General features: G+C 40.4%; 1 protein-coding gene across 3 annotated transcripts in view; it reads right to left on the bottom strand.

The window, feature by feature from the left end:
* Window positions 1–27493, bottom strand: part of LOC120297661 (high density lipoprotein binding protein) — a 70199-nt gene that overhangs the window by 19586 nt on the left and 23120 nt on the right. For all 3 annotated transcript variants that reach the window (XM_039320538.1, XM_039320540.1, XM_039320539.1), the window contains exons 2-18: window positions 26071–26135; window positions 16421–16533; window positions 14936–15087; window positions 14150–14365; window positions 12469–12675; window positions 10596–10811; window positions 9844–10050; window positions 9251–9358; window positions 8427–8531; window positions 7922–8000; window positions 7410–7549; window positions 6252–6356; window positions 5668–5781; window positions 4411–4497; window positions 4106–4237; window positions 1232–1450; window positions 19–240 (exon numbers count right to left, since the gene is read on the bottom strand). In XM_039320538.1, coding sequence (XP_039176472.1) covers window positions 19–240; window positions 1232–1450; window positions 4106–4237; window positions 4411–4497; window positions 5668–5781; window positions 6252–6356; window positions 7410–7549; window positions 7922–8000; window positions 8427–8531; window positions 9251–9358; window positions 9844–10050; window positions 10596–10811; window positions 12469–12675; window positions 14150–14365; window positions 14936–15087; window positions 16421–16496 — 2385 coding nt within the window. In that variant the 5' untranslated portion in view covers window positions 16497–16533; window positions 26071–26135. The remainder of the gene's footprint in view (window positions 1–18; window positions 241–1231; window positions 1451–4105; window positions 4238–4410; window positions 4498–5667; window positions 5782–6251; window positions 6357–7409; window positions 7550–7921; window positions 8001–8426; window positions 8532–9250; window positions 9359–9843; window positions 10051–10595; window positions 10812–12468; window positions 12676–14149; window positions 14366–14935; window positions 15088–16420; window positions 16534–26070; window positions 26136–27493) is intronic.

Genomic DNA, 27493 nt, shown 5'->3' with positions numbered 1-27493 from the left:
TTAGGATGCGCTCCTTACCAGGTTCTTAATGAGTACCTCCAGCTCTTTCTGGGCTTCCTTGACAGCTTCTTCTGTTCCCATGATAGTAATCAGTTCCTGATCTTTGTCCTCTGAAGTAGGAAAGATAATCCGAGCCCCAGTGTTATCCCGCACCTTGCGAATATTACCACCACCTTTTCCAATCAGGAACTTATGATATTCTGGTTTGGCCCGCAAGTCCACAGTATAACTCTTGGTTTGCTACATGGAAGAAAGAAATGAAAGCTATTTGTTCAAATCCCCTTTGTTTTTGCAAAAAAAGAAAAAAGAAATGAACATGCCTACATATTTGTAAAGATTAACTGATTTGAGTAAGGTTAAAAGTCTTATATTAGAATATTCAAGGGAAACATCTACAAGAATGGAGCTATATACAAGAAAAGTCAAATTAAACTATGTCTACAAATCATGTGAAAATTAAATTATGTTTCCATTGTTTCATTCACCTTGAGTGGATTTCTCTGGACTTTCAAAAACATTCATGCACTCAGACCATGGGAGGGCACATCGTAAGTATACGTATGCATTATTAGTTTTCAAAGAAACACAGAACCATTGGGGAACACAAAAAGTTGCTAGTGATCCATGTAATTCAATACTGTCTATACTTGGACAGGTAGCAAGACTCTGGATTTTTCTCTGTTTATCAGGAAACTCAGCTATAAAACTTAGATGCTTTCCCTGTGAAGCATAATCTCTACTGAGTTTCAGCTTTTCTTAATAAGGAGATATAAAAGAGATTAAACTGAACTTGGATGAGGAAAACCTGCTTAGCTGTGAACCTCAGTTTATTTATGACCTTGGGTAAAGTACTTTCTTTCAACCTAATGTACTCTGTCCTTTCAGTTTATTCTACAATGAAAAATTGTAGAATAATCTTAGGGAAGAATGGGGACAAGCAAAAATGCAGATATCTGAAACCTAGTAGGAAAGGAGCAAGGCAACAATTCTCAGATGATTTACAGCTTTGATCTATTATAAAAAAGTCTGTGTCTGCTTTTGACACATAGTTTATTTCAAGCAATGAAGACTTATGTCATAGCCAATCAGAAGATAATAACTTCCAGTCAGTGAGGCAGGCAACATAAGGCATATTTGGTTCAGGCTTTAAAACAAATAAATCAAGCCACATTCTATAAAGAGAGAGAGAGAACATATGTGTGCATCAATTTTTCCAAATTCATATTATCACCTTTTCTTCAGACAATTGTAGGAGTTGTTTCTTTGCCTTTTCAACATCCTGAGCAGGACCCCTGATAGTGACTGTATCGCTACCTGAGCCTTCAGTGGGGAAGTGAATATGAACTCCACCACATTCTTCCATGATGGAGCGGATAAAACGGCCTTTGGCACCAATGAGTGAATTGTGCAGCTTAGAAGGAATGGAGACTTCCACCTCTGTGATATTAGCCTAGGAAGAGAAGTATTTTTAAAAATCCCACTCATACATAAAAATGTTTGGAAAGTACAAAGAGTACCATGCCTCTGAGAATGAACTTAGAAAGCTTCTAATTTATTTTTACTCAGAACTGATGGTGAATGAGATATGAGACAAATTGTGACTAACAGTCCTGAACTGTATCAGGCAGCATTACCATCATTTCTACTTTGTGTCAATTCTACTAAATTGTCCTTTTCACAATAAAATGGAATAATACCACCTAGCTAAAGAACTGGAAGATAAAAACATATACTGAAATTTTCAAATTCATACAGATCTTTAATTAAATTTAATTTAGTGTTCAGTTCACTGTATAACGAGCATACAGATAGTTCTCTGTTAATGATAATTTATTCAGTGACAATTCCAAATTACAATAGTGCTTAACAAGTGGTGGTAACTACTGGTCCTTGAAGTTCTGGTGGTCCCAGCATCTCCATGACCAATGATCACGATCTCGGTGGTTGGCAACCAGTTCACACTTAAGACAGTTGTAGCATTCTGAGGGTACATGATTACAAACTGTGACCTTCCCTGTTGGCTTCCACAAACAATGTCAATGGGAAAGCCAGCAGGGAATATTGCAAATTGCTCAGGTAAGTCTCTACCACTCGCACATCTTCACCGAGCCCCTCTGGGCTTGTGTGGCTTCTCACAGGCCACACACACACACTTTCCATGAGGCTTGCTGTGCCCACACTATGCTGCTCAGCCACTCATACACTCTTCTTGGTTACTTACACAGCCTCATGCACCCTTTCTTACTCAACAGTTGCCAATCCAAGGACCACTGTGGTTGTGCCATGACTTCCTGCTACTCAGCACTCTTGTGCACCCTCTCCCACCCAGCAGAAGCCACCTGAGCCCCACTGTGCTCACACCGTGCCTTCCCGGCCTTTTATGCACCCCTTTATTCCTTCTTCTACCCTGCAATAGCCATTTACTGCAAGTCTGCTTGTGAGCTGCCTGGGACTTTCTGCTGGTTTCCCCACTGATTTTGGCTGGAAGCTGGCAGGAAGTTGTGAGGAGGTGCTCACTTAATGATCCAAAATCTTCACGTGATGATGGTAACGGGGATTGCAGGGGTTGCCTTCACTAAACCATATGGTTATCTGATGTTATGATGTACAACTGCAATTCTAGTCCCAATTGCCATCGTAGCTGAAGGACTACCTGTACAAAATAATCTGTTTTGATCTTTTCCAACTACCTATAAATATGTAGGAAAAAAAACCCTAGAGCACTGCTACAGGAGAGTATTTGTAGCTCAGGACTGAAATGAGGAGTCCTTGGTGCTCTCTGAGCTTGGTTGTTCTCTTGCAGAGATTTCATTACCCAAACTAGGTATCAGCAGCAGCACCAGTGGGGAGTGAGATTTGCTCTCAAGACTACCAAAAGTTTTGATGAAAGCTCTTTAATTTCACAGCATATGGACAGAGTTAACCATAGTTTCAATTGGGAAACTGTGGCCATTGAGACCAAGCCAAGTCCAAAAATGTGAGATAATTCCTGGAAGCCTGGTACTCTGACAAATTGGCCATCAATAGTCATGTAGACATAAACAACATCTACATACTGTGCAAAAGAGAAAATCAATAAGCCAAAAAGGGAGCAATTAACCATCAGCAATTAACACCCAGATTAGCATGGATTAACACCAAGATTAACATCAGTCCAATAATCAAGAAGTAAACAATACTCCAGTCAAGGAACTGCCAAACAAGCTGACAGTAAACAGCCCAACCAAAGAACCACCAAGACCACTCCGACCAACACTGACAAGGCAAACCACTAGAATAAAAACTGAGAGCAAACCCCACTCCCTACTAGCACTGATGATGTTATCTAGTCTGAAACATCTGCAAGAAAACCAAGCTCAGAGAGCATCAAGGACCCCTCAGAACCTAGAGAAAGAAGATAACTGAAATTTATTGCTTCAAAAATTCATCCAGGAAGGAGGTTAGCAAACCTGTAACTGTGACCCCACAGGATCACGCCCACTGACTTTCAACATTAAAAATCTATACACTTTTGATGATGAAATAATAAAAACACCAGAAGATAGCCAAAATCTGTAAAAACTCTGAATGCCCCCAGAAGATATTGGGCTGATTTTTACAGAAAAGAGGATTGCTCTTTAAGGAAAGTAAGATCACATACAGTATATATGATCAAGTTCTTATGTTGCAGCTACATAGATTCTTCAATGCAATTTATACAAACCACATTGATGCGGACACTGTGTAAATTAAGAATTACCAAAAACTCATCAAAAATATGTTTGCTTTTCCCCACAACCCATCATTTGCTTGTGGAGTCTCCATAAAAAAACAGAGGCTTGTATAAGCTGGATGCCTTGGGAGTGGGGGAAGTCTTGGGAGGTTTAGAGTACGTGGGCCTGGGCCTGCACTAGGCCTCCAAGGGCCTCCCCTATCTCAAGGCATCCCATGCTCCACTTAATGACATGCATGTTCGCTTAACAATTGTACTGGGAAGAGCAGGAATAGGGGTCATTAAGTGAGATGCTTCACTTAGTGGCAATTGTGACATGCGACCATAAAAGGGCAGACACTGATAAGTCAAGGACTATCTACAACTACATCCCTTAACCCTTGTTTCTCCTACCAATTCTTTCTGGATGGAGAGAATCCGATGGCGAGCAGCTTCACAATTGGCTCGTTTTCCTGTGATGACAATTGTTTCGGAGTTACTGTTCTCTGCTGGTAGATCTATCTTAGTGTTGCATTCTTCACGGATCTACAGTGAATGTTTAAAAAAAGTTGAGTAGACAGGCATAGTTTATTTTCTAAGCAAAATGATGCAATTTTTTGCTATAAAAGTGACACACCATCACTATCAGTAGGAGATAGTATCAATGCTCTGGAGCAATGAAAAGTCTATAATTTCAAGGAAAATCCAAGTAATCTTACCTTTTTAATATTTGTACCTCCTTTGCCAATGATGTTCTTGTGGAATTGTTTGAAGATGGGAACAGAAATAGAATAGCTATTTTCAACCTTTTAAGAAAGAAAGGTTAGGATCAATAAATCAGAGAAACAGAGAAATATCAACAAATACCATTCCATTTGTATTTCATGGGATTATGACAAATTCTCATAAATTATCCTTAAACAAAATCAATAAAAATTTAAAATAAATATTAGAAATCAGTAGCAAAGGTCTTAAAAAGAATATTAAGTAACATAAGGCAAATTCAGCGAAAGATTATTTTTGCATATTAACAGCACGTACTAGACAATTTTAAAATGGGTGAGGTGATAAAAAAACTCATATGAGTTTGTTCTACTATTGCCCCATTTTGATTTGATATCCATATGTTTGTTGGTATGATGTTTCAAAAAATTAATATGATTAAAAATGTGAATGTACTTTTAAATCCTATTAGAAAAACTTGGAAATGCATCAGTATATGGATCTATCAAACATGGAAGGGGCAAAATAATACCACTTTTCAAAGTTGAAAAGATAGCATGAATCCAGATATAAAATAATTTTTCATTCACAAGCTGTCTCTCTTCTGATGTAATACTAAAGTCTGATCAATATTGCTTTGTGTGTCAAAAATTAATCATGTGCTCAAAAATTAGAATGAACCACTTCTTACATGTTTCGGCGAAGGGCTGTTTCTTTCTTTCCTCTCTTTTTTCCTTTTTATTTTTGTGAAGGAATGAAGGATTCATAATCATAAATAATATGACTGAAGAAAAAATTTATTTCTTTTACTAAAATGCATTAATAGCAGAATCAGGAAAGTTAAAGAAATCACTTCTTGATGTCTTCATAGTTAAAGCACACCCTAGCTTCCATATAGTATGTTGTGTAGCAAATTGGCCTAGATGATTTTAAAATGGAATTGGACATATTCATGGAGTATAAAACTATCAATAGCTATTAGCCCTTAGAATGAAATGTAAACTCTAGTTTTAAGTTAGGTACAATAGAAATTATAATCTTGTAAATATCAGTTGCATTTTATATTTCATACTTCCTGGTTATGTGGTTGATTAGCTTAATAATTTGTTCCCAAACATATGAATAAATCTAAGACACTAATATTATAAAATATAGCAAAGTATCTCCAATTATTTAAAAAATATTGATTTCTTAAGGTTAGCCACAATTCTGATGCAATTACAGAGGGGGGGGGAAATGTAAACATCACCTACCAAATCTGCCACCATTTTCTGCATGTATTTTGTGCATTTTTCCACTTCATTCTTGGGTCCTCTAAGTTGGACAATATCACTCTTGTGTGATGGATCTGGGAAGTTGATAATAACCTGCAAGAAAGCTCAATTTAAATGTTTTACTTGCAAAGACAACTGCATTTATTTATTCATTTGTGACACCAGAGACTATTTCTGAATTGTGGAATCCATGACACCCTGTTTTTCTGTGGTTCTTCTAGCTATGTGCTGTTTATTGCTATAAATGACGTCACTCAGATCCGATGGATTAAGATTGGATGTAAAGGAAGCAGAATGAAAAAAAAGCTGTAAAAAATATGAACAATCTATTCAGCCTATGGGCTAAATAATAGGCATGTCAGGGATGATGGTTTCTACCACTATTACAGAACCTTATAGAACCAAGTCATCAGTAATGATTCAAGCATTTATTTACATACATATTTGTATATGCATATGCATATACACATTTTAAAAAAAACTATTGTGCATAATTTAGGAGTATATTCTTTTTAAAAAAATCAATATTTATATATAAACACACATGTGTATAATTATGGTACCTCTGGAAATTTATCCCGGGTATCCCGAATCCTTTCACCTTTCTGTCCAATGATAGTTCTATGAAATTTCTGATCAATGATCAAGTCCTTTGTGCGTTCATTTTCCTAGGGGGTGGTGAGAGAAAGAAAAATATTCTGTATGATTAATACTACTAAAGAAAATACGTATGTAATACTACTGAAGAAAATACGTATCATCGACTATTCCCAAAATACAGTCTATTTGACCTATCAATTAATCAAAACACAGCAAACCCTTGGGTTAATTATAACTAGACAACCCATGACCCACTGGGTCATTGTTTCAGAGATATTTCCTTAACAGATTCTTAATGCCTTCAACAATGGCAGAGTTTCTAATATATTGGAAAAAATCTTTAAAAATCTGGGAAATATTTAGAGATGTATCTGCCTTGAAAGTAGCACATAATGAACTATATAGCACAATCAAACATGAGGAGTTGACCATAGGAAATATTTTATGACATTTTATATTAGGTCACAAAATGCTCCATGGTAATTCTTATCATAAAATGTTTTGTAAAATTTGCTAAACTTCAATTCCATGGGAGTCATGAGCTCTGGATTTTGAATGCATTTTGTAAGTTAGCCCATTTGAGGTGCTTTGTTTGGAAAAGTACTGCCCTGTGGTACACTGTTTTGCCCAGTTAAAGGTTACGGATATGAGAATTTTAGTAGTATATAGGTGGACCTGTCCTTTCAATTGAGAGTATCTGTTTAATCAGGGTATTAAAATAAGGGACACCATGATTTAATGGAAATCCCTCCCCCGAACAGTGAAACTGAGGCTTCACTATACCTTATTCAGACAATTTATACTTTCATAATACCTTTTTATTATTCAGGTACAGAATGTATGGCTAAGATTACACAATGCGCTTTTGCCCCCTTAAATTTATCCACTTTTGAGTACTAATACTACAATAAATCCCCAAATAACCAAAATAATCCTTCCCCCCCAAAAAATAAATCAAAGTTAACAAAGAACAGTTAGCTTGTATGTGAACACAGTTACTAGGGATCATCTGATCTAGTTAAGCATGCTGTATCAATATGTGTACTAAAGACTAGCAAAAATCTTCAATAATAATGAACTTTCTCTTCCTTCTCGTCACAGCCTGTCCTCCCATGGCTCACCATACGTGATGCAAGATCCAACAGCTCTCTCTTGGCCTCTTGAACTCCCTGAGGGTCTCCTTCTATTCTGATGAGATTGCTTTTCTCATTGTCCGGAGGGATCCGCACAGATACTTTATACTGATCCTTAATTCTGTTGACTGCAAATTAAAGAAAGTTAGTAGCACCACTTTGTATTTCTGAGTTTTAGGATGTGTAAGGGTTACTGTTGTCCTAAGGCAATATTCATAGAGAATAACATAGCAGAATTTGAAGTTTAACATTTAATAAACATAGAGGTTTTTAAATACTGAAAAAACACTGTGTATGTATATGTAAAAGAAAACTGAGAAGCAAGAGAAAAAAAGATGTTTCTAAAATATCTTTTCCCGAAATGTGTTTATTCTCCGTATCAAATTATAATTACAAATAAACAATTACTTTATAAAGGACCCCCATTGTTACAGTTGCCAAATATATAATTAATTCTCTAGGATAGCTCATTTCTAAGACCTAAATAACATTTAACTCACTATTGGCTCCGCTTTTTCCAATGAGGTGTCTGTGGAATTTGTGATCTATGTTGATTTCTGTGTAATCCATCCTATTAATCTGCAAAAGCAGAGTTTAATCAAAATTATGGACATTATAAGTCTCTACTCCAAAAGAAATATGACAGCAATATCAACGTACATAGTTAAGTAATCATTATTAAATCCATATGTTCATCTAAATTAGTATATACTATAGTACATACTATATATTTTAGGCTACTTTGCTTACTCAGAACTTGTTCTCATACAGCCCTTTACCCTCCTTTCAGCCATGCACTGAAAAGCTTAACAGTTACTTTTTATGTTCAGGACTGCAGTCATAAGCATATATACCACCAGCTGAAAATCCCACCGAACAAATCTTACTTTGTTACAATATTCAAAATAATATTTATTCTAAGAGAAGTAATCGTTTTCAAGCTGTATTGATAGCTTTTAATATTTTCCACTTGATAAACTTAAAAAGTATGGCTTCTCAACTCACCAGATCCTTGACCATGCTCTCAATCTGATCTTGAGCCACATTCACATCTTCTGTGGGTCCTTCCAGAGTGATTTTATCTTCCCCTTCAGTGAATTCTATATGAACCTTTAAAAATAGATGCAGTTCACTATCAGAATAAAAGCAAACAAATTAACCTGTGCTTTTTGTTTCTTCTAATCTGTAATCATAAACATCTAAAATCCTCTGTTGTCATTTTTAAAGATGGCAACTGAAATAGCCTCTCAGACAAAACAGTATGTAAACACCAACTGAAAAATGAAATGTAAACAACTACCAAAGTTAAGACCCCATCTATATACCCATGCTTCCAAAGAAGAAATGAACAGAACTTTCCCAGTGCTGACACCCTCTCTGTGGAACTCTATCCCTAAATGCGATGCAAGTATTGGCTAAAAAGTTCATATTTTTCAATGAAAATAGCTTGTTTTATTAACTTCAATTTGGTCTTGATGAAATACTTTGACTTTTAAAATGCCTAAGTGTTTTTGAAAATCTATCATTATTAAAACTGAAAGATGCAACAAAAGGAACCTATTTTCTCATTTTCAGTCTTGCTGTCAATTTTTATTCACCTTACTGCTCACAACAGACAACTTAAAGTATCCTAAAAAAACATTTTCCAAACTTCACAGTTCAACTCATTCTTCTCTATTCTTTGGGGGTGAACATTTTGTCAAATATTTTCTCAATAAATTTGGTATCAGCTGTACGAAATATATGTATGTACACCTCTTGAGCTACTCTTTCCAGCAATGTCTCAAATTCAAATGTTAATGTAAGAATCCATATTTATGAACTCATACCTTTGGCATTTGTTGTGTGATTTTGGCCAAGTTTTGCCCCTTCTTGCCAATGATGAAACGATGAAGCCAAGAGGGGGCTGAGACAGATGAGACTGTGAAACTGTTCGCCTATAAAAGACATTGGTTGTATGAAGAAATTTATCATTCCATAAGCAGTACATATTGATATCGACAACTGATTCTGATACTGACAATTTCAATTTCTCTCCCAATCCAATACTGTTGACAGCAATGTTCTGAAATTTATTCAAAACATGATACCGCAACCTTCATATGTCACAATAATAAAATTATCACATACAACTGGCTAGTGTTAGGTGTTGGAGTTTATGGACCATAGTCTAGAGAAAATATTTTCTGACATTTTGCTGGCCATTGTGGGTGGCATCTTCAGAGGCAATGTAGTCTGCTACACAGATCACAGGCAACTAATCACACAATTGATTTTGACTATTATTATTTTGTATTACTGCTGAGCACATTACTTGTATTCTGAACACTTATAAGTTAGAAATTTATTTTCTTATAAAAATCTAATTAGTCAAATCAGTTGTCCATAAAAGAAAGGCCTTGCTGAGTGGCACTCTTGATACCTTGGCATAAACTTCAGTCAATGCCTGTCCAAGCTTTTCAGGTTCGCCACGCAGTATCACAGTCTCTGAGCTGCTATCAGTGGGGGGGATTTCAACCGAGACTCCAGTTTTTTCCAAGATCTCCTGCAGAGAGTTCCCTTTAGGGCCAATGACATACTTGTGCTGGGACTTCTTCACCTCCACAGCAATCGTGGTAGTCTTCTTCTTCTGTAGGGAAGTATCAGCCAGGAAATGAAAAGTTACTTGAAAAGGCATTGAACTAAGGGAGCTAGATCAAAGAACAGAGAAACCAATTTTGCCCAAATAGGATCAAAATAGAGCAGGTACCCTACAGGCCTTTGATTTATATATGCTTTACAAATGAAAAGCTATAGTCTACCACAGGAAGTCATAGTTTATTTAATGCTGGAGCTGCACTATGTCTGCTAGAGCTGCAGGCATGTGACCAATCATGTCAGAACAGGCGAGACCAAAAAGTTTGGACTCTCATCGGCCATTTTGAATGGAAGTCAAACCCCAAGCTATAGTTCATCACATCCTCCTCAGTCACTTATTTCTCCAATCCTGGATGCAACAGCTAGTTTCCCTTGCACCTCTACGATGATGTTTGCACTGCTATTTCTTATTTATCAGTATACCAAATATTGTAACTTGGGAAAGGAATAGTCTCATGTTCTCACTTGTAATCCTAGTGTTTGAAATTAATTAAAATGAAAGGTACAGCTTTGTACAGATCCCATGAAACACCATACCTTCTCCTCATAGATCTTTTTAACACGAGCCACTGCTTGAGCCAGCTGCTCCTTCTCTCCAGTGAAGACGATCTCAGTTCTGTTGACGCTGGGTGGTGGGATATTTATGCGCGTTCCAGTCTCCTGCATGATTTCACTCACCAGCTTGTTGAAAGGACCAGCAATAAAAGGATGGTATACTTTCTCCAACTCAAGCCTCTCTACTGCACGCTTATCCTGGAAAATAAAATCACATTTTTATACATATATACAACACAACAGGACTGCAAGAAAAGAATGTGAGGCTTCTGCATGTGCTTCCTACTTCTGTAGATCCTCATTCTGAAACTTTATTTCACTTTACCACAAAGTATCTGTTCTAGGAATGACTGGCAGCGGTGGAGGGGGGAGTTACATGAGCAACCTTGCTAACTTGTTAGAAGTGCTAGGGAGAAATGATCTTTAAGGCAAAAGGAATTGAGAACAAAGAAGAAATAGAATAAAATTGAGGTGACGATGATGGAATAAAGTAATATGGTTTCATATAATTAAACTTGTAATCAAGTTTAACAATCCATATAAACACCAAGTACTTTGTGATTATGTACCAACATAGATTGAGAGCAGGTATAATATTATGGTGCTGGCCTAGAAACCAGAAGTCTGTGAGTTCTTTTCCCACCATAGGCATGAAAGCCAGCTAGCTGACAGTGGGCCAGTCACTCTCTCTCAGCCCAGCCCACCTCACAGGGTTGTTGTGGGGAATATAGGAGGAGGAAGGAATATTTATGTATGTTCACTGCCTTCAGTCAACTATAAGGTAATAAAGGCCAGATAAAAATGTAATAAAATAAATAGTCCTCGACTTACAACTGGTCACTTAGCAATGGTTTCAAGTTACAATGGACCTCCCTGGGGATACTTATGACCTGATTCCAAAATTCTAACAGGTGACCAATCCCTATGGTCACACAATCACATGCAGGGTGCTCGGCATCTGGCCCATATTTATGGCTGCTTGCTGCATCCCACCATCACATGACTGTGGTTTGTAATGGTTTTTTTGAAAACCAGAATTTCCTTCTGGCTTTTGGCTAAACTGGACCATAGTGAACCACTGGTTTGCTTTACAACTACGGCTACTTTATGACCATGGCAGCTGCTTAACAGCTACCACAAAAATGTTCCTAAATCAGGTCGGTCGCAGTGGTGAGATTCAAATATGTGAACAACCGGTTCTCTATGTGGATGCTGCTTCCAAAGTCCATTCTGGGCCTGGGCAACAAAAAATTAGCTATCGGTTCTGCCAAAGTGGTGCGAATTGGCTGAATCCTACCACTAGTCGGCCGTATGGATGAGCCATTTTATGATTGTGATGGGCAGGCTCCATTATGGCCTTAAGTCACTTCATTAACAACATCGCTTGACATATCATGGTATTTGCAGAGATTGAAATTATGAATGTGATCATTATCATGAAAAATTTGTAAATGGATGCATAAAAAAATAACTATCTCTCATTAAAAAAATCTAAGTAGGGAAGGGAGGGCAAATGGTCAGATTTTCAGAACGACTTTTTATATTCTTTTGCCTTCTAACAGAATCATCTAAATATTTAATCCCCAATAGGCATATCAGAAATAATTTTGATGAATTTTAACAGAATTTGATTTTAGACAGTTAGATGATTATAAATTGTCACAAACATTAAAACAGCAATCTTGTAACACGGACTATCTTTCTAAAACAGTGAAATTTGGGAAGTACTTTTCAAGCAATTTATGCTCAACATGTCTAAATGAACTCCAGCTTGGCCTAAGGAATGTTCTCTTAAAAAAAGGATTAGTGTTTTCAGAATCACTTCAGCAATTATGAAACCAAAAATATAGTTTACCTGCTCAGCAGAAATCAAAAGAATCTCATGTCGAGCTTTCTCAATCCCTTCCTTGGTGCCAGTGATCTTGATCTGGTTGCTGGGGTCATCCGGGCGGGGGATCTGAATTTTTGTGGCAGTTTTAAGCTCAAGATCCTGTAACTTCTCTCCATTTTTTCCAATGACAAAGCGATGATGTTCTTTGGGAATGGCAACTGTTGCTGAAGCCTATAAAAAAGTGCATGTACTAAAGTAAAACCACAGTTTTAATTTAGCAATACAGATGCATTTCACCAACCAATTCAGCATAGAATTTTGCTTTTAACTGTGGTAAGAGAGGAGGGAATCTTTCTTTCAATATTATAGAGTAGCAATGGAAAAAAGTATTTGTGAAATTTTACTATAAACAAACATAAGGGATATAAGGTTTGCTCATATGCTGCCCAGAAACCAACTGACACTTGAAGTAACTGGGAGGGAAACTGCAAGTTGCATTATTTCCCCCCACTTTAGAATAAATCAAAATCCTGCCCTGTCCTCTCATGTATATATCTAGTTACTGACTTACTCAATTGCATTCATACCCCTATTTCTAACACAACATTAATCCCTGCTTGTTTGCCTGCCTGCTGCCTATCTGTATCTATCGTTTGTCTATAGATCTACTCACAGTGATAAATTCCAACATAACTTTTATCGCTTAGTATATGAACAAGACAAATGAAAGTCAGACCTGTAGAGGAATATCACTTATTTGGTCACTTTACTAGCTAACTAATGGTTTCCAGGTAAAATCAAAGTGCTGATTACTACCTATTACCTATAATGCCTTTTATGGTTTAAGTCACCGTTACTATTGAGACTCTTTTCTATAAGCTGAATTTGCCCATCCAATGCAGGTAGTCCTTGACTTGAAATAGTTTGCTTAATGACTTTAACAAAAAAGATAGGATTCCATTCTTTTTTCTATCAGAGTACCAATTTTCAGAAGGGGAAAAGTTGGCACCCCTCAAAAGATCAGCTTTTAATATGAAAACTTAAACTATATCGAATATCCTAAAAAAGTCAGCTAAGCTTGAATAACTATCACTAAATTCATGCTTTCAAAACCCACTACTTGCTTTGGTGGCTCCTGGTAAGGTACATAGTCAGAAATAAAATCTGTGGAATGGAAGAGATATTTGAACTTTATTTTATGGGAAACCTGGCATTCTTTAAGCCTTCCTTATGGGCTCTTAAGATGCAGTACATATAATACCAATAGAAGAGAATATTTGTAGCTCAAGGTTGAACTGTGGAACTCTTGATGCTCTCTGAGCTTCGTTGTTTTCTTGCAGTCATTTCATACCATGCCTGCAAATGTCTGCAAGAAAACTAAGCTCAGAAAGCACCAAGAATTCTACAGCAATGGTTTCCAACTTTTCGGCCACCAGGAATCAGCTTCATGGAAAACAATTTTTTCATGGGTCGGTGTGTGCGTTTTTCGCATGCTACCTAGATCCCACGCATGCGCAGACAAAAATTTGCTCACTTGTGCGGCCCAGTTCCAATAAGCCCCAGACCAGTAGCAGTCCATGGCCAGGGGGTTGGGGACTCCTGCTCTATAGTACATGAGTTGGTTCACAACATATTGGCTCAATGGGCACTACATCTTTAAATCTCCATTGCAGAATAACATCATAGGGAGAATCAAATCACTCACCTGCGTCTGAAGCCGAGCTACAATTTCCTTCCGAGCCTTCATCACTGCTTCCAGTTTGCCAGAGACCATTATTGATAATCCTTGATCTTTTGCAAGAGATAGCTCCAGGTGAGCTCCTGTCTTCTGCATGATGTCTAAGCAGATTTTGGCTTGCTCTCCTTCCCCAAACTGGTTCATATCCTTGTACTTCCTCTCTTCTAGTGGCACATGGAATACCTGCTCATGTGAAACAAATGTTTCTTCAATTTGAAATTTCTAAAAGGACACGCTCCCTCTCTCAAATCTGCAGCCAGTTCTGCAACAAATATTTTTGGTACGATCTTAAACCTACTTGCCTGGGAGTAAATTCTGTTGAATTCATTTAAATTTAAAGGACCAAATTAGTGGGAACAAAATGTTGCATAAATATGGGAACCTACTATCCCACCCCCCCCCCAAGAAAATACATTTAACTTTTCAGTTTAAGTTATTTTATGAGGCTACCTTTTCTGTATATTTTAATACATTAGCATAGGAGTAATGTTGTAGCATCTAATTTGAGAGGCCATGTCTTTCACTAAAAGGGACCAATACACAGAAGATGCCTCACTCTATAATTATAGAATTCTACAGAACTGCCCAACACTTATCTGTTGATGTATTTCAGGGAAAGGCCTTAGGAGTACTCAAACAGTTCTTCTGCTTACATTTTCCCTCCCATAATGAGATAAACATCCTGAAGGTCATTTTTCTAAATGCCTGAACAGGGTTTCACACTGAAGGGGAGAAAATGTTCTTTGTACTGACCTGAGTGATAACAGAAGCCTTGATTGGTCTGATTTTACTCCAGGCACCAGCAGGTTCCTGGGCTGGCTCCAAACAAGCTTTCTCAGGGAGAGGGGGGAAGGCATCTTTGTATGTTGGAGGATCATTCTCTTCTTCAGCATTTAAAGCTGTAACTACAGTGGCAAAAGCAAGGAAACAAAGAATGATTTTATAGACAATGGTCAACAGACTATATTGTCTCTTCCCCCACCATCTGAATATTAACATACGGTATTCTTAATTTGTTAGTTAAAAATATAGACTAATACAATACTGAGAAACACCAAATTGAAACCAAGCTGTTTTCTATTTACTAATCCATCAGTAAGAGATAACTAGAGTTTACCCCATCCAGAGAAAACTATATCTATGACTAAAGCGTATTGTGAGGTAATTGTATCTTGATATGTAGGTTTGTTATAAATAATGACCAAATCAATTTCCTATAATGTCAAAACTGCCATACATGAGAATTAATTCCAAACTACTCACACTCAGTGGTTCTATAACAGACCTCAGATTGTTACTAAATAACAAAAGAATTGGAAGGTTAACATTTTTTTTCTTGTTTGAATTGTTGATATTTTATACTCCCATATTTTGTATTGATTCATCAGCCACAGATTCATCTGACATTTAACTACAATTGTGCACAAACTGAAATTCCATGGATTTTTAAATTCAGTGTTATTTTATTTACACAGTCCTTTATTTTATGCTATACAGTTGGAATGCCACTTTTAATGTCTTTTTTTCTCTGGATAAGAACTGAAATTATTGTACTAAAGAACAATTAAACATAATAATAAGAAATCAGACACATTTTAGCATGTCATGCCTTTCTGAACTCAGTACTATGAAGGCCAGATATGGGCACTGTGAATGGCAACTTGAAAATGCCTGAAGATAATTTTGGCAAATAACTTCTTCAAAACGAGAATCTCTATCCAATAATCTTGCCTCAAATTATGTTGTCAACAGAAGCCTTCCTCAGCTTGGTCTCTCCAGCTGACATTGGTCATACTAGTAGGATAGCAAAGAGTGGGATCTGTAGTCTAATATCTGGAGACTGTTACATTGGAAAAGAATGGTTTATTATATATAAAATAGTATATATTTTTAAATTATAAGCTTCTCAATGTCGCTTTAGATAACGAAATGGGCAGCATATAGATTTAATATGGAGAGAAAATGAATGAAGATTATAATGCACAGATGTTTCTAAAAGTAGTTCGGTAAAATTGAAAAAATTGGTATCTACAGATTATCTAACTTATGCTCCAAGAGCTTCTTAGCCCTTATATTATTATTAATCTAAATACTGATATTGTCTCTCCAGAATCAAAGAACAAGAAATCTTAACCATCCTTCCCCAAGTAACAAAGCAATTAAATAGCAGCAAGATACTATTTCTGTGCAGCTGTTATCACATGGGATTTTGTAATAACCTTGTTTTGTTTTTTTTACCTTTCACTTGCTGCTGAGCAAGGCCACTACGATGTTCAGCAAAACTTTCCTGGGTCAAAACTGCCACGGAGCTCATGGTTGATTTCCCACTCACACACAATCCGGGTATGCCACTGATGGTAGGAAAGAGAAACTGTCATGATAACTCCCAGTATGGTGCCATTAAAAAAGGAAAGAGACAGAAAATAGGAAAATACATTGTAACAGAGGAACAATTTTAGTCACTTCTTTTGAAGATGTACAATTGACCATGGTTGAGCAAACAAAGGAGGACTCCACACTACAACACAATTTGTCTATAGCATAGTACCTTTCCTAGTTTATTTAGTAAAAGATTGATATAATAAAATCACTGTTTCTTTTTTAATTGGTCTTCTTTTTACAACATCATTTTTCTGTTAGCAACAGACATGAAATGCTATCATTTTTTCTTCCTACTGGATTCAAGTCACAAAGCTGCAATAACATCTGCAGTTGTTTTTACATTAACGAATATCAGATGTTTAGCTTTACGAAATATGAAATGAAAAATGATGTCTGCAAAACATGCCACTGAGATATAAGAGGTCTGAAAGTAAACAGAGAACAAGGTTGCACACCCAGGCTCTCTCTCATCATCCTTCATATAGAAAGCAACATCCTGGATTACATAAAGAGGTTTCCTTTCATATAAGTCAGGGGTAGGCAACCTTGGCTCTTATATGATTCGTGGACTTCAACTCCCACAATTCTTGAACCAGCCATGCTGAAATAAGTGAACATTAGAGCAGCTCACCCTTCTGACTTTCCAACTAAACAAGTGGTGATATAGGGGCAGTTTCAAATCATTCCACATTCAGATAAATATTTGAAGATGATTTAAATCAATATCTACTATAATTAGTACCTTCCTACCTTGGCACTTTTCACATTTATGTACTTTAAACTTGCAGAATTGTCAGTGATAAAATTGACCATGGAATTGACCATCTAGAGAGTGATCAAGATAGGAAAGGCCATAGAAAGGCCTATATGAACCAAAGACTAATTTATACAACTATTTTATATATTTATTTATTATTTATTTATTAAATTTATTTGCTACCTAACTTGCCATGGGGCTACTCTAGGCAGCTTACAATAATAAAAAGGAAGAAATGAAAAGAGTGCAAACAAAACAGAAGTAAAATAATAGAACAATAAAATAAACAATGAAAGAAATACAAGAGTACATCAATATGATGTACAAAAAATACGACGCAATATGATGTACAAAAAAATAGATGGGTGGAGAGTAGAGAGCAAAGGGGGAGGTAGAATCTGCCATCAATCCAGCAGCCACCTTCAGCATGGAAATCTCTCATGTGATCGATCCCCAGACCAACCAGCAGAGCCAGCTCTTCAGGCTCTTGTGGAAGGATAGGAGTATGGGAGCAAATCTTACCCAGGGGTAAGATGTTCTAAAGGGCAGGCACTGCAGCAGAAAAGGCTCTTCTTCTGTATCCCAATAGTCAGAGTTCTTTGAATGACAGGATCCAAAATAGACTCTCTCTGTCAACAGGAATAGGGCCCTTTTCCAGGCTTGAATCTCTTCCCTGACTGTTTTTGTGCCTGCTCGTCCAACAATCTTAGTACAAAATTGACTGAAGCCTGGGAATGGGCCCCTCTTCAATCAACAGGAGTGCTGATTTACCCCTAGCTTATAAGTACTTAGGAGGCAAGGGCTTAGCAGCAGAAGGAAACAATAGTCAATGACTTAATAGCCAGACATCAGTACCCCAATCTACATCTAAAAAGCCATACACAACAGGCACTATATGAACACCAGACACAGAGCAGCCCAAAGCACACACACACTTGCAGAGAGAAGTTTCCTGAGGGCTCCAGCATGAATCCAAAAGCTCAGAAGTATAAACTTCTGGTCCCAATGACCAATCCAGATTGGATCCTGCAATGATAACTTAACCCATGGTGAAGAATGATCTCACCCAAAGGCTTTATGTGGATGTTAAACAAGAGAGGAGAGAGTACCAAGCCCATTAAACTTTAATAGCTAACAAAATTCCTGGCCTTCTAGATCAGGGGATTTTTCTATCAAAAACATTACAAAGCCTCTGCCAGCCATGAGATTTCTAATTCATGATCAGTTTTGCTGTATATAAAACAATATTTTGAATTAATTGACATCTTATTATCGAAACACTGAATTAAAGAAAATGGTTTTGCTAGCTTATCAGCCAGACTAATATATCTAGAAGGGGCGTTGGTCTTACCTGAACGCCTTTTCTCAGTACGGAGATGGATAATCCATGGATAATCCATGGATGGGTTTTCTCTGTCTGCCTGCTCTTGAGACCAAGTAGCCAAAGCTTGACACGCCCCCACTTCCTGTGGAGTCCATTCTTAACGAGGGCGAATTGGCTGATGATTGACGAGGTATTGGCTCTCAGCTCCCTACTAGCGGCCTGCTGGCCTTGGGGTGGGTGTGGATTATCCATCTCCGTACTGAGAAAAGGCGTTCAGGTAAGACCAACGCCCCTTCTCCAGTACAGGAGATGGATAATCCATGGATGGGACGTACCAAAGCCTCACTGTCCCAAGGGGTGGGAAACAGATAAGGCCGGTAGATTGATCTCTGAGACAACTTGCTGGAGGACCCTCCTACCAAAGGAGGCATCCGCCGATGCAAAGCGGTCTATCTTGTAGTGTCGTATAAACGGGGAAGGCGAGGACCATGTCGCGGCCCTGCAAACTTCCTCGATTGACGCCTGGGTAGCCCATGCCGCCGAAGTTGCAGCGCTTCGGGTGGAATGGGCTGTGAGATGACTTGGGGGCGGCAGGGATGATACATTGTAAGCTTCTGCGATACAGCTTCGGATCCACCTTCCAATGGTGCCCGCGGAAACTTTCCGCCCCAAGGTGCCCGCTTGGAAGGACACAAATAGGGCCTCCGATTTGCGGAAGGGTTCTGTACGCTTTATATAACGCCGCAAGGCTCTGCGGACGTCCAATGTATGCCACTGCCGCTCCCGGTCATGTGTTGGATTTGGACAGAAGTTTGGGAGAATTACTTCCTGTGTCCTGTGAAAGAGTGAATTCACCTTCGGTATGAAGGCAGGATCTAACCTAAGGACCACCCTGTCCTTGTGGAAAATGCATAGGTCGTTTCTGACTGACAGTGCGGCCAGTTCCGAAATTCGTCTGGCCGATGTGATGGCAATCAGGAACGCCACCTTTAGCGACAGGTGTCGCAAGGAAACGGTCGCCAATGGTTCAAATGGTGACCGAGTGAGTGCGTGAAGGACTCGCGGTAGTTCCCAGGACGGGTACCTGTGAATTACTGGAGGTCTGGTGTTATAGGCGCCCTTGATAAAGGCGCGGATCCTGGGGTGGTGAGCTAAGGGAACCGAATCCGTGCAGGTGAGGAGGGTGGACAAGGCCGCCACTTGCCTGCGGATGGTCGCGGGGGCGAGGCCTCTGTCTAGTCCCTCCAAGAGGTAATCTACTATCTGAGGGATGTAGAGTTTGTGTAAGTCAAACTGCCGTTCCCTGCACCAAAGGCAAAAATTTTTCCAAGTGGAGTCATAAATGCGGTTTGTTGCCGGACGGCGTGAAGCTTGAATTATGGTAATGGCCCCGGGAGAGAATAGTTCCTGTGCCATTATCCGGCGCTCAAGTGCCAGGCGGTCAGTTGTAACCATTGGGGTTCCGGGTGACTGATGGTTCCCTGGTGTAGGGACACTTGATGAGGGGGAATGTTCCATGGGGGCGACTGAGACAGGTTCATCAGGTCGGCGAACCACGGTCTCTGTGGCCAATATGGTGCTACTAGGATCACTTCTGCCCGCTCCTGAATCAGCTTTCGGATGACCGCCGGTATGAGTGGTAGTGGGGGAAAGGCATAAAGCAGACCCTGAGGCCACTGAGTTCTCAGAGCGTCCGTCCCCTCTGCTCGCGGGTTGAAGTAACGAGAGTAAAATCTGGGGAGCTGGGCATTGTCTGATGATGCGAACAGATCGAGGATCGGGTACCCGAACTTGCGGGAGATGTCTAGGAACAAGTTCGGGTGTAGCCCCCACTCCGAAGGGTCCACTGTGGTGCGGCTTAGGAAGTCCGCTTGCTGGTTGTTGACCCCCGATATGTGTTCCGCTTTTAGTGACTTCAGATTGGGCTCTACCCAGCTGAATAGGAGTCGTGACTCTGTCATCAGGGTTTTTGATCTGGTCCCCCCCTGCCGATTGATGTGCGCCTTGGCTGCTACGTTGTCTGTTAGGACTAGAACGTGGTGGCCTCTGATTCTGTCTTTGAATTGTTGCAAGGCTAGGTGGATAGCCCTGAGTTCTAGCCAGTTGATGTTGTTTCTCAGATCCGTGGCGGACCAACGTCCCTGTACAAACCGGGAGTCCAGATGGGCTCCCCAACCATACAGACTGGCGTCTGTAGTGATGGTAACTCTGACTGGTTCCTTGAAGGGTGACCCCTTGGTCACGGCCCGAGAGCACCACCAGCATAGCGCCCTGCGGATTTGTGCCGTGACCCTGACTAGGTGGTTGGATGCGCTGGTGTTCTGCCGTTGGTACGGGAGCAGAAACCACTGTAGTTCCCGTAGGTGGAGCCTGGCCCAGGGTACAATGGCTATGGCCGATACCATCTTGCCCAATAATTGGGAAAGTGTTAGTATCGGAACTGAACGTTGCCTGTGAACCCAGCGAGCCAGTTCCCTGATGCCGGCCACCCGGTCTTGGGAGAGATAGACCATACAGTTGGTTGTGTCTATCATGGCCCCCAGATGCAGCAGCCTGGACGAGGGAACTGTCTGGCTCTTCTGAAAGTTTACTGAGAATCCGTGTAATTGGAGGACGCGAATGACGGTCCTTACGTCCGCCTGAGCTGTCTGTAGGGATGTTGCTTGGATTAGTATGTCGTCTAGGTAACATTGGACGCGTATTGGGATTTTTCTCAGTTTGGCGGCTACCGCTGCTAGTATCTTGGTAAATACCCTGGGTGCCGAAGATAGACCGAAGGGGAGAGCTCTGTATTGGAAGTGTTTTCCCCCGTAACAGAAACGTAGGAACCGGCGGTGGTTTGGGTGGATGGGGATGTGAAGGTAGGCTTCCGTGAGGTCTATCGATGCCAGGAAGTCTCCTTCTCTGATGCTTCCCAGGATGGACTGAAGGGATTGCATCTTGAATTTTTTGTATGTGATGTAGCGGTTGAGGTTTTTTAGGTCCAGGATTGCCCTCCATCCTCCTGAAGTCTTTGGAACCACAAAGAGGATGGAGTAAAATCCTCTGCCTCTGTATTCCGCTGGGACCGGTTCTATTGCTTGAATGTCCAACAGGTGTTGGATGGCCTCCTGCATGAGTTTGCGTTTGGTGGGGTTCCTGGAGACCGAGCAGTTGATGAGTCGGTCTGGGGGTGTGACCAGGAACTCCAGGGACAGCCCGGACTGGATGGTTTGTAGTACCCAGTTGTCCGTGGAGGTCTGCTCCCACTGGTGGAAGAAGTGAGCTAGTCTTCCTCCAATGGGTAGGTCTATGTAGGAGTCATTTTGTCTTCCGGTACGGACGACCCGTTCCACGAAAGGGTCGTCTCGACTGGTTTTGTTGTCTGGGCTGGAACCCCGGTCTGTCGTAGGGGCGGCCGTACGGTTTGTTCTGCCTGGGAGTGAATGGCTTGGGTGCCTGACTGATAGGCGTGGTTGTCGGTTGACGAAAGGACTGCCTACGAAAGTAAGGTGTGGTACGTTTGTCTGACCTTTTGTTCAAGTGTGCCATGACCTTCCGCTTGTCTTTGTTCTCTACAAGATAGGGGTCCAAGGCCTCCCCAAACAGACCGTTGCTTGAGTAAGGGGCGGTCGCTAGCCGCCACTTAGCCTTGGTGTCAGCTTGCCAGTGTTTTAGCCATAGCATTCTCCTGGCAATTATGTTGGATGCTATGGATCTGGATGAAAAAATGGCCGATTGGAACGTTGCGTCTGCAGCGTATTCCGTGGCTGCTACCATCTTAGCCAGGTCCTGGTGTGTTCGTATGTCCTCCATAGGAACTATGGTTTGTAGTTGTTGCAACCAGATGAGGGTGGCCCGGACAAAAAAGGAGGCCGAGGTGGCTGCTTTGATGGCCCATGCCGCTGTCTGGTGGGTTTTGCGAAAGGCTTGTTCCCACTTTTTGTCATCTGCCTTAAGGGCCTCCACTAGGTCCCCAGCCATGGCTGTCTGGGAGACCAAGGGGGTCCAGGCTTCATCTACTTTAGGAATTTCTAAGGCCTCATTGAGGTCTGTGGCAGTGCTGTATAATTTTTTGTCCGTACCACTCACTGATGGGAAGGAAGCGGGAGAGTCCCATGGCTTCTTGATCCCTTTCAGGAAAATGGCGGGGCAAGGTATATGGTGTTGCGTTGTCACCTTTTCTACGAATACGGGTCTGGATGTGGTGGCCGGTGTCGCTTGCGGCTGAGAAAACTGATCCGTCCCCATGTCCGCAATGGCTGTGGCCTTGCGTAGTATCGTGAGGAAGCGGTTGGGATTAAATAATCCCCCTGAGGGGGGCTCAGGGGGAAGTTCCTCATCCTCTGACATAGAGATCCCAGGTTGATCCTCCTCTTGTGGTGAAGAATAACCACTCATGGAGGACTGGGCCGGGGAGACGGGTTCCTGAATGCCTGAGGACTCTGAGGGGAGTTCCGAGTGTGGCATGGCTGAGATGGAGGGCCCCTGGTCGTGGTGGGCGGAGCGCTGTGCTAGGGCTCGGTCCACCACTTTGGTTAATAGGGCCTCTAGCCGTCCATCTGCCCAGATGTCCCCTATGTCATTACCTTTGGGTGTGGTGACCGCAGGTGGAGAGTTGGACTCAGTGGTTGTGCCTGCCGCCGTGGTTGTTTGTTGGGCTGATGTAGATGGCGGATCCAGTGGTTGCGGTGTTCCTGGAATGGACCACGCGCTCTGGGTTGATGTGGATGGACCCAATGGTAATTCCATCTCGGTGGCCGCTATTTGAACCAATTCCAATTGGGCCTGCCTCTGCGCTCTGGAGAACTCCTTCTCCAGGGCCTGGTGCCTACGGCTGGCTTGCTTTTCCGCCAACTTGGAGGGCCTCTTGAGCGAGTGTTTTGTCTTCGCTTTGCACTTGCCTGCCGCCTTCTGGTCAGAAGGTGTGTTGCAGCCGTAATTGGGAGGTGGAGGGGTCGTGCTCATGGATTGAGGCAACGAGGGTCCCTCCATTCCGCTTGAGCAGTCCCAGAAAAACTGAGAAGACGCTCAGGCAGGCAAGTATTGGCGGGAGCGAAATTGGAACAAGTACCAGGACTGTTCCCCTGATCACCCGACCACAACAAAAATATTCTCTCTGGGCTAAGGTCACGGTAGCTGAGGGAGGTACCGAAGGCACGTTTGGAACCACTCTTTGGGTTCCGCCCGGAGGCCTTAGGTGACCAGGCAACGTGCACCAGTAGAAAAAGGAAAAGGGAGGCAAAAAATATCAGTGGCGACCTCAAAAGGGTCTGTAGGCCTGACTTAATACACAGCAGGTATCAAATGGCGGTCACCTAGAGCGGAATTTATTCTTATTAATACTATTACTATTATACTAATAATAGGAACAACAATAATAGTAAAATAATAATAATAATAACAACAACAACAATAATGGTGATGATGATAATATTGTGTGTTCTGTCTTTAGGCCTGTTGGCCCTGCAGTCGCTTAATTTTTAGCTTTAAAAAAAAATTTTTTTTAATTATTATTATTATTATTATTTTTAAAATTTATGTATCTATTTTTATTATTATTATATTTTGTCCTATTATTATATGTGTGTATCGGGGGTGGAGCGCTGGTTGTGTGCTCCTATTCCGCCTCTATCAGTGATTCCAGATATGATGTAGAGCTTCCTTAAGCTCGGTTTGCCTTTCTCTGGCAAGAGATGGCAGCCACAGCTCGTTTCTCCCTGAAAAAGGGCTTTGCAGATCCCAGGAGGGTTCTCTAGCCTCCGTTTCTTGGTTGGGGCTTACTCCCTTCCTGTGCTTCGTTTCCCTCTGAAGATAAGCTCCGCAGCCTCCCAGAAGCTGCTTGTGCCCGGGGATTTAAATTTGGCGCGCTGTGACGTTTTAAGGGAATCCCAGCCAGGGATTGCCTTTGTTGTCTGAAAACGGCAACTAAAATGGCGCCCGCGGTTGCCCTGGGCTGCTAGGGAATCTCCGATGATCCGAATTCAAGTTTGAATCCGGACCTGGAGATTGTTATTTTTTCCCCCAATTTGAGGAAAAAATCCCTTGGAAGGTTGGGGAGAAAAGCTCAGCAAGTGGTCTCTGCTGATGCCTTTGTTCCCCCCCCTTTTTCACCTCCAGAGCCCTGGGGCTGACTGGGATCCGTGGGGAGTTTTCCCCCCCCACACCCCCTTTTTCAATTTTAATATAGGATCAGGGATGATCCCAAGGAAAACTTAGTGGTTGGGGAAAAGGTTCAGCAAGTAGTCTCTGCTGATGCCTTCTTCCCCCCCTTTTCACCCCCCAGAGCCCTGGGGCTGGCTGATATCTGTGGGGAAATTTCCCTCCCCACCAATCCCCTTTTTAATTTTAGGTTTGAGATCAGGACTGATCCCCAGAAAATTTTGTGGTTAAATTCCTATAGGTGGAAAAATTTTTTGGGAAGGGGAAGCCAATTATCAAGGGATAATCAATCAATGGATTTCTTGTCTAACCTGATAAGCTGAGAGCCACGCCAAAACGAGTCTTCTCCGAGCAGAGACCAAGTTAAGAATGGACTCCACAGGAAGTGGGGGCGTGTCAAGCTTTGGCTACTTGGTCTCAAGAGCAGGCAGACAGAGAAAACCCATCCATGGATTATCCATGGATTATCCATCTCCTGTACTGGAGAATAGCCAGTTTTAGGTGCATCAATATATAGTTGTCCAATTTCTAATAAACAGCAATGCAGCCAACATTCGTTTGTGACATTTGTATCTCAAGGCCCTTAGATATTAGGATATATATATACAAATTCTCTCCAGCACTGCTTTGAACTCAATTAGACAAAGTTAGCATTCATAACCTCCATGTAGCGGGGATAATTACATGTGTGAATGGTACTTTTAAAAAATGTTATCACCTGTTGTAAGAATTAGGCAACATCTAAATATGAGAAAGGCTACGGAATGCCTTTCCACTTTCACTGAAAGTAAATGCATCTTTTCAATTCCCTTTAATTATCTTCTTTATGAGCTAGTCCCAGTATGTAAGATTTTCTCTTTAATTCTATATATTATATTTGCTGTCCTTAAAAAAACAGCCTGGAAATTGTTTTTAAAATGTAAAATGTTCCATAAGCTAACAGTTTTGCTTTCCTTCTCAATCAATACATTAGGAATGGAATACTTCAGTTTTTGTTCATACGATTCTGCAAAAAGGACTCAGAATGATTTTCCTTTTCTACAATGTTTCACATTTGGCTACGTTTTTCCAGTTCTGTGGAAAGGTAAGATGTGAGGCATAAATGCAAACTTTATTGGTTCGAACATAACAAAGATGCTATAAATATCCTACTTAAAACAATATGGCAGATTATCTATATCCTGTGGATTCCATAAAGAATCAATAGGCATACTAAGGCCAAGAGTTGGAAAGGCTCTTAGACCAAAGTCTGGGAATCATTTTAACAGAGAACTGCAAACTTACCAGCTAAATGGTCAGTAGCCAGAAAGTCCGTCCTGAGCACTGCCTATTTTTCAGCCTGCCAGCTTCTGTTTGAGAGAACAAAGGTATTCAGTTTTGGCAATATTATTACATATGCAATAATACAATGTAATTAGCCTGAAAATCAGTTAAATAAAGTTGAGACAGAGTAACACAAACTGTACATTATCTGTGATCTGTTTTTAAACAAGAGTCATTCTGCCCCAGCACAAGAAGACAGGGTGCCACATTTGTTCACTGACATTTCAATGCCCCATAGTTTTAAAATCCTGGCAAAAGTTTAGCTTTTTGGAGTTAATTTAAATGAATCTATACGGTGAAACGTGTATGCAGATTGAGCAACTGCAACCAAAAGTTATTTGTAAATAGTTCTGAATCATACTTAAGAGAGGTATCAAATAGGATTCTTCCGATTTCCATTCTCAACCAAGTTATTTTATCTCTTCTCACTAAACCTTTGACAACTTTTATAAAGTCCCTTTTGTAAATCTTATATAAAGAGTTTAGGCAGGTCGCTCTTCATATTCTCACTCTCTCTTCTCACAAATTTGCTGACAACTTTAACAAGTCACTTTCATTTGTATATCCAAGATTTCATCTTTTTGTTTATATCCACACTAAAATTAATTTCAATCTTTTTCAGAAGAGATTATACATTGCGAGAAATCTGGTCATAAATGTCAATGGGTGCCCAGGTCGCAATCATGTGATGTCAGGGGACGAGGAGTGTGACATTTTGCTCTGATTGGAAGACGCTTTACAGATCAGAAAGCACCCCTTTCCAGGCTTTCATAACTACAAACAGGTGTTAAGCGATTAGTCATAAGCCAAAGACTATCTGTGGAATGTTTCTCAAGTAAAATTGACTTCTTTTGCAAAAGAGACTTTGGACAACAAACTACTGTTTAAGGATAGAATATTGGGAAAGCAAATCAAAAAAACTGGACTGAATATTATAATAACAAAAAAACCCTAAATTTCCACATAAATGAAAATTATTAGAAATACAAAATGCCAAAGGGAAACTTAAACAATCAGAAAAAGTCTGCTCTGTAAAAATTTAAAATGGGATAGAAAACAATTGAAAAACAGAAAATGAAGTGGAATACTGGAGTCACAGGAAAGGGTTGTAAATCAATCAGTAACTTAAAATCCAAAGGTACATCTCAAAGTTACATAGATATAGGCTATTCGTATAAAACACAACTATTAATGTGAGAAAAAGATCAAAGGCAAAACTCACCAGATTAGCCAGTTGTGCACATCAAATGAGCACCTAGCTGGTCCAGTATTTTAAACCTCCAAATATTTGGTCTCCCCCCCACCCCCCATCTTACATACGTGACAAGTGAATAACTGTACATTCCATTTTATACTGTTCTGGAAAATATGGGGAGGTTGTTAA

The sequence above is a fragment of the Crotalus tigris genome, unplaced genomic scaffold, assembly GCF_016545835.1.
Source record: "Crotalus tigris isolate CLP2741 ecotype Arizona unplaced genomic scaffold, ASM1654583v1 scf7180000023658.1318691, whole genome shotgun sequence".
NCBI classification, from domain to species: domain Eukaryota; kingdom Metazoa; phylum Chordata; class Lepidosauria; order Squamata; family Viperidae; genus Crotalus; species Crotalus tigris.
This window is presented reverse-complemented; position numbering and strand designations above follow the sequence as displayed.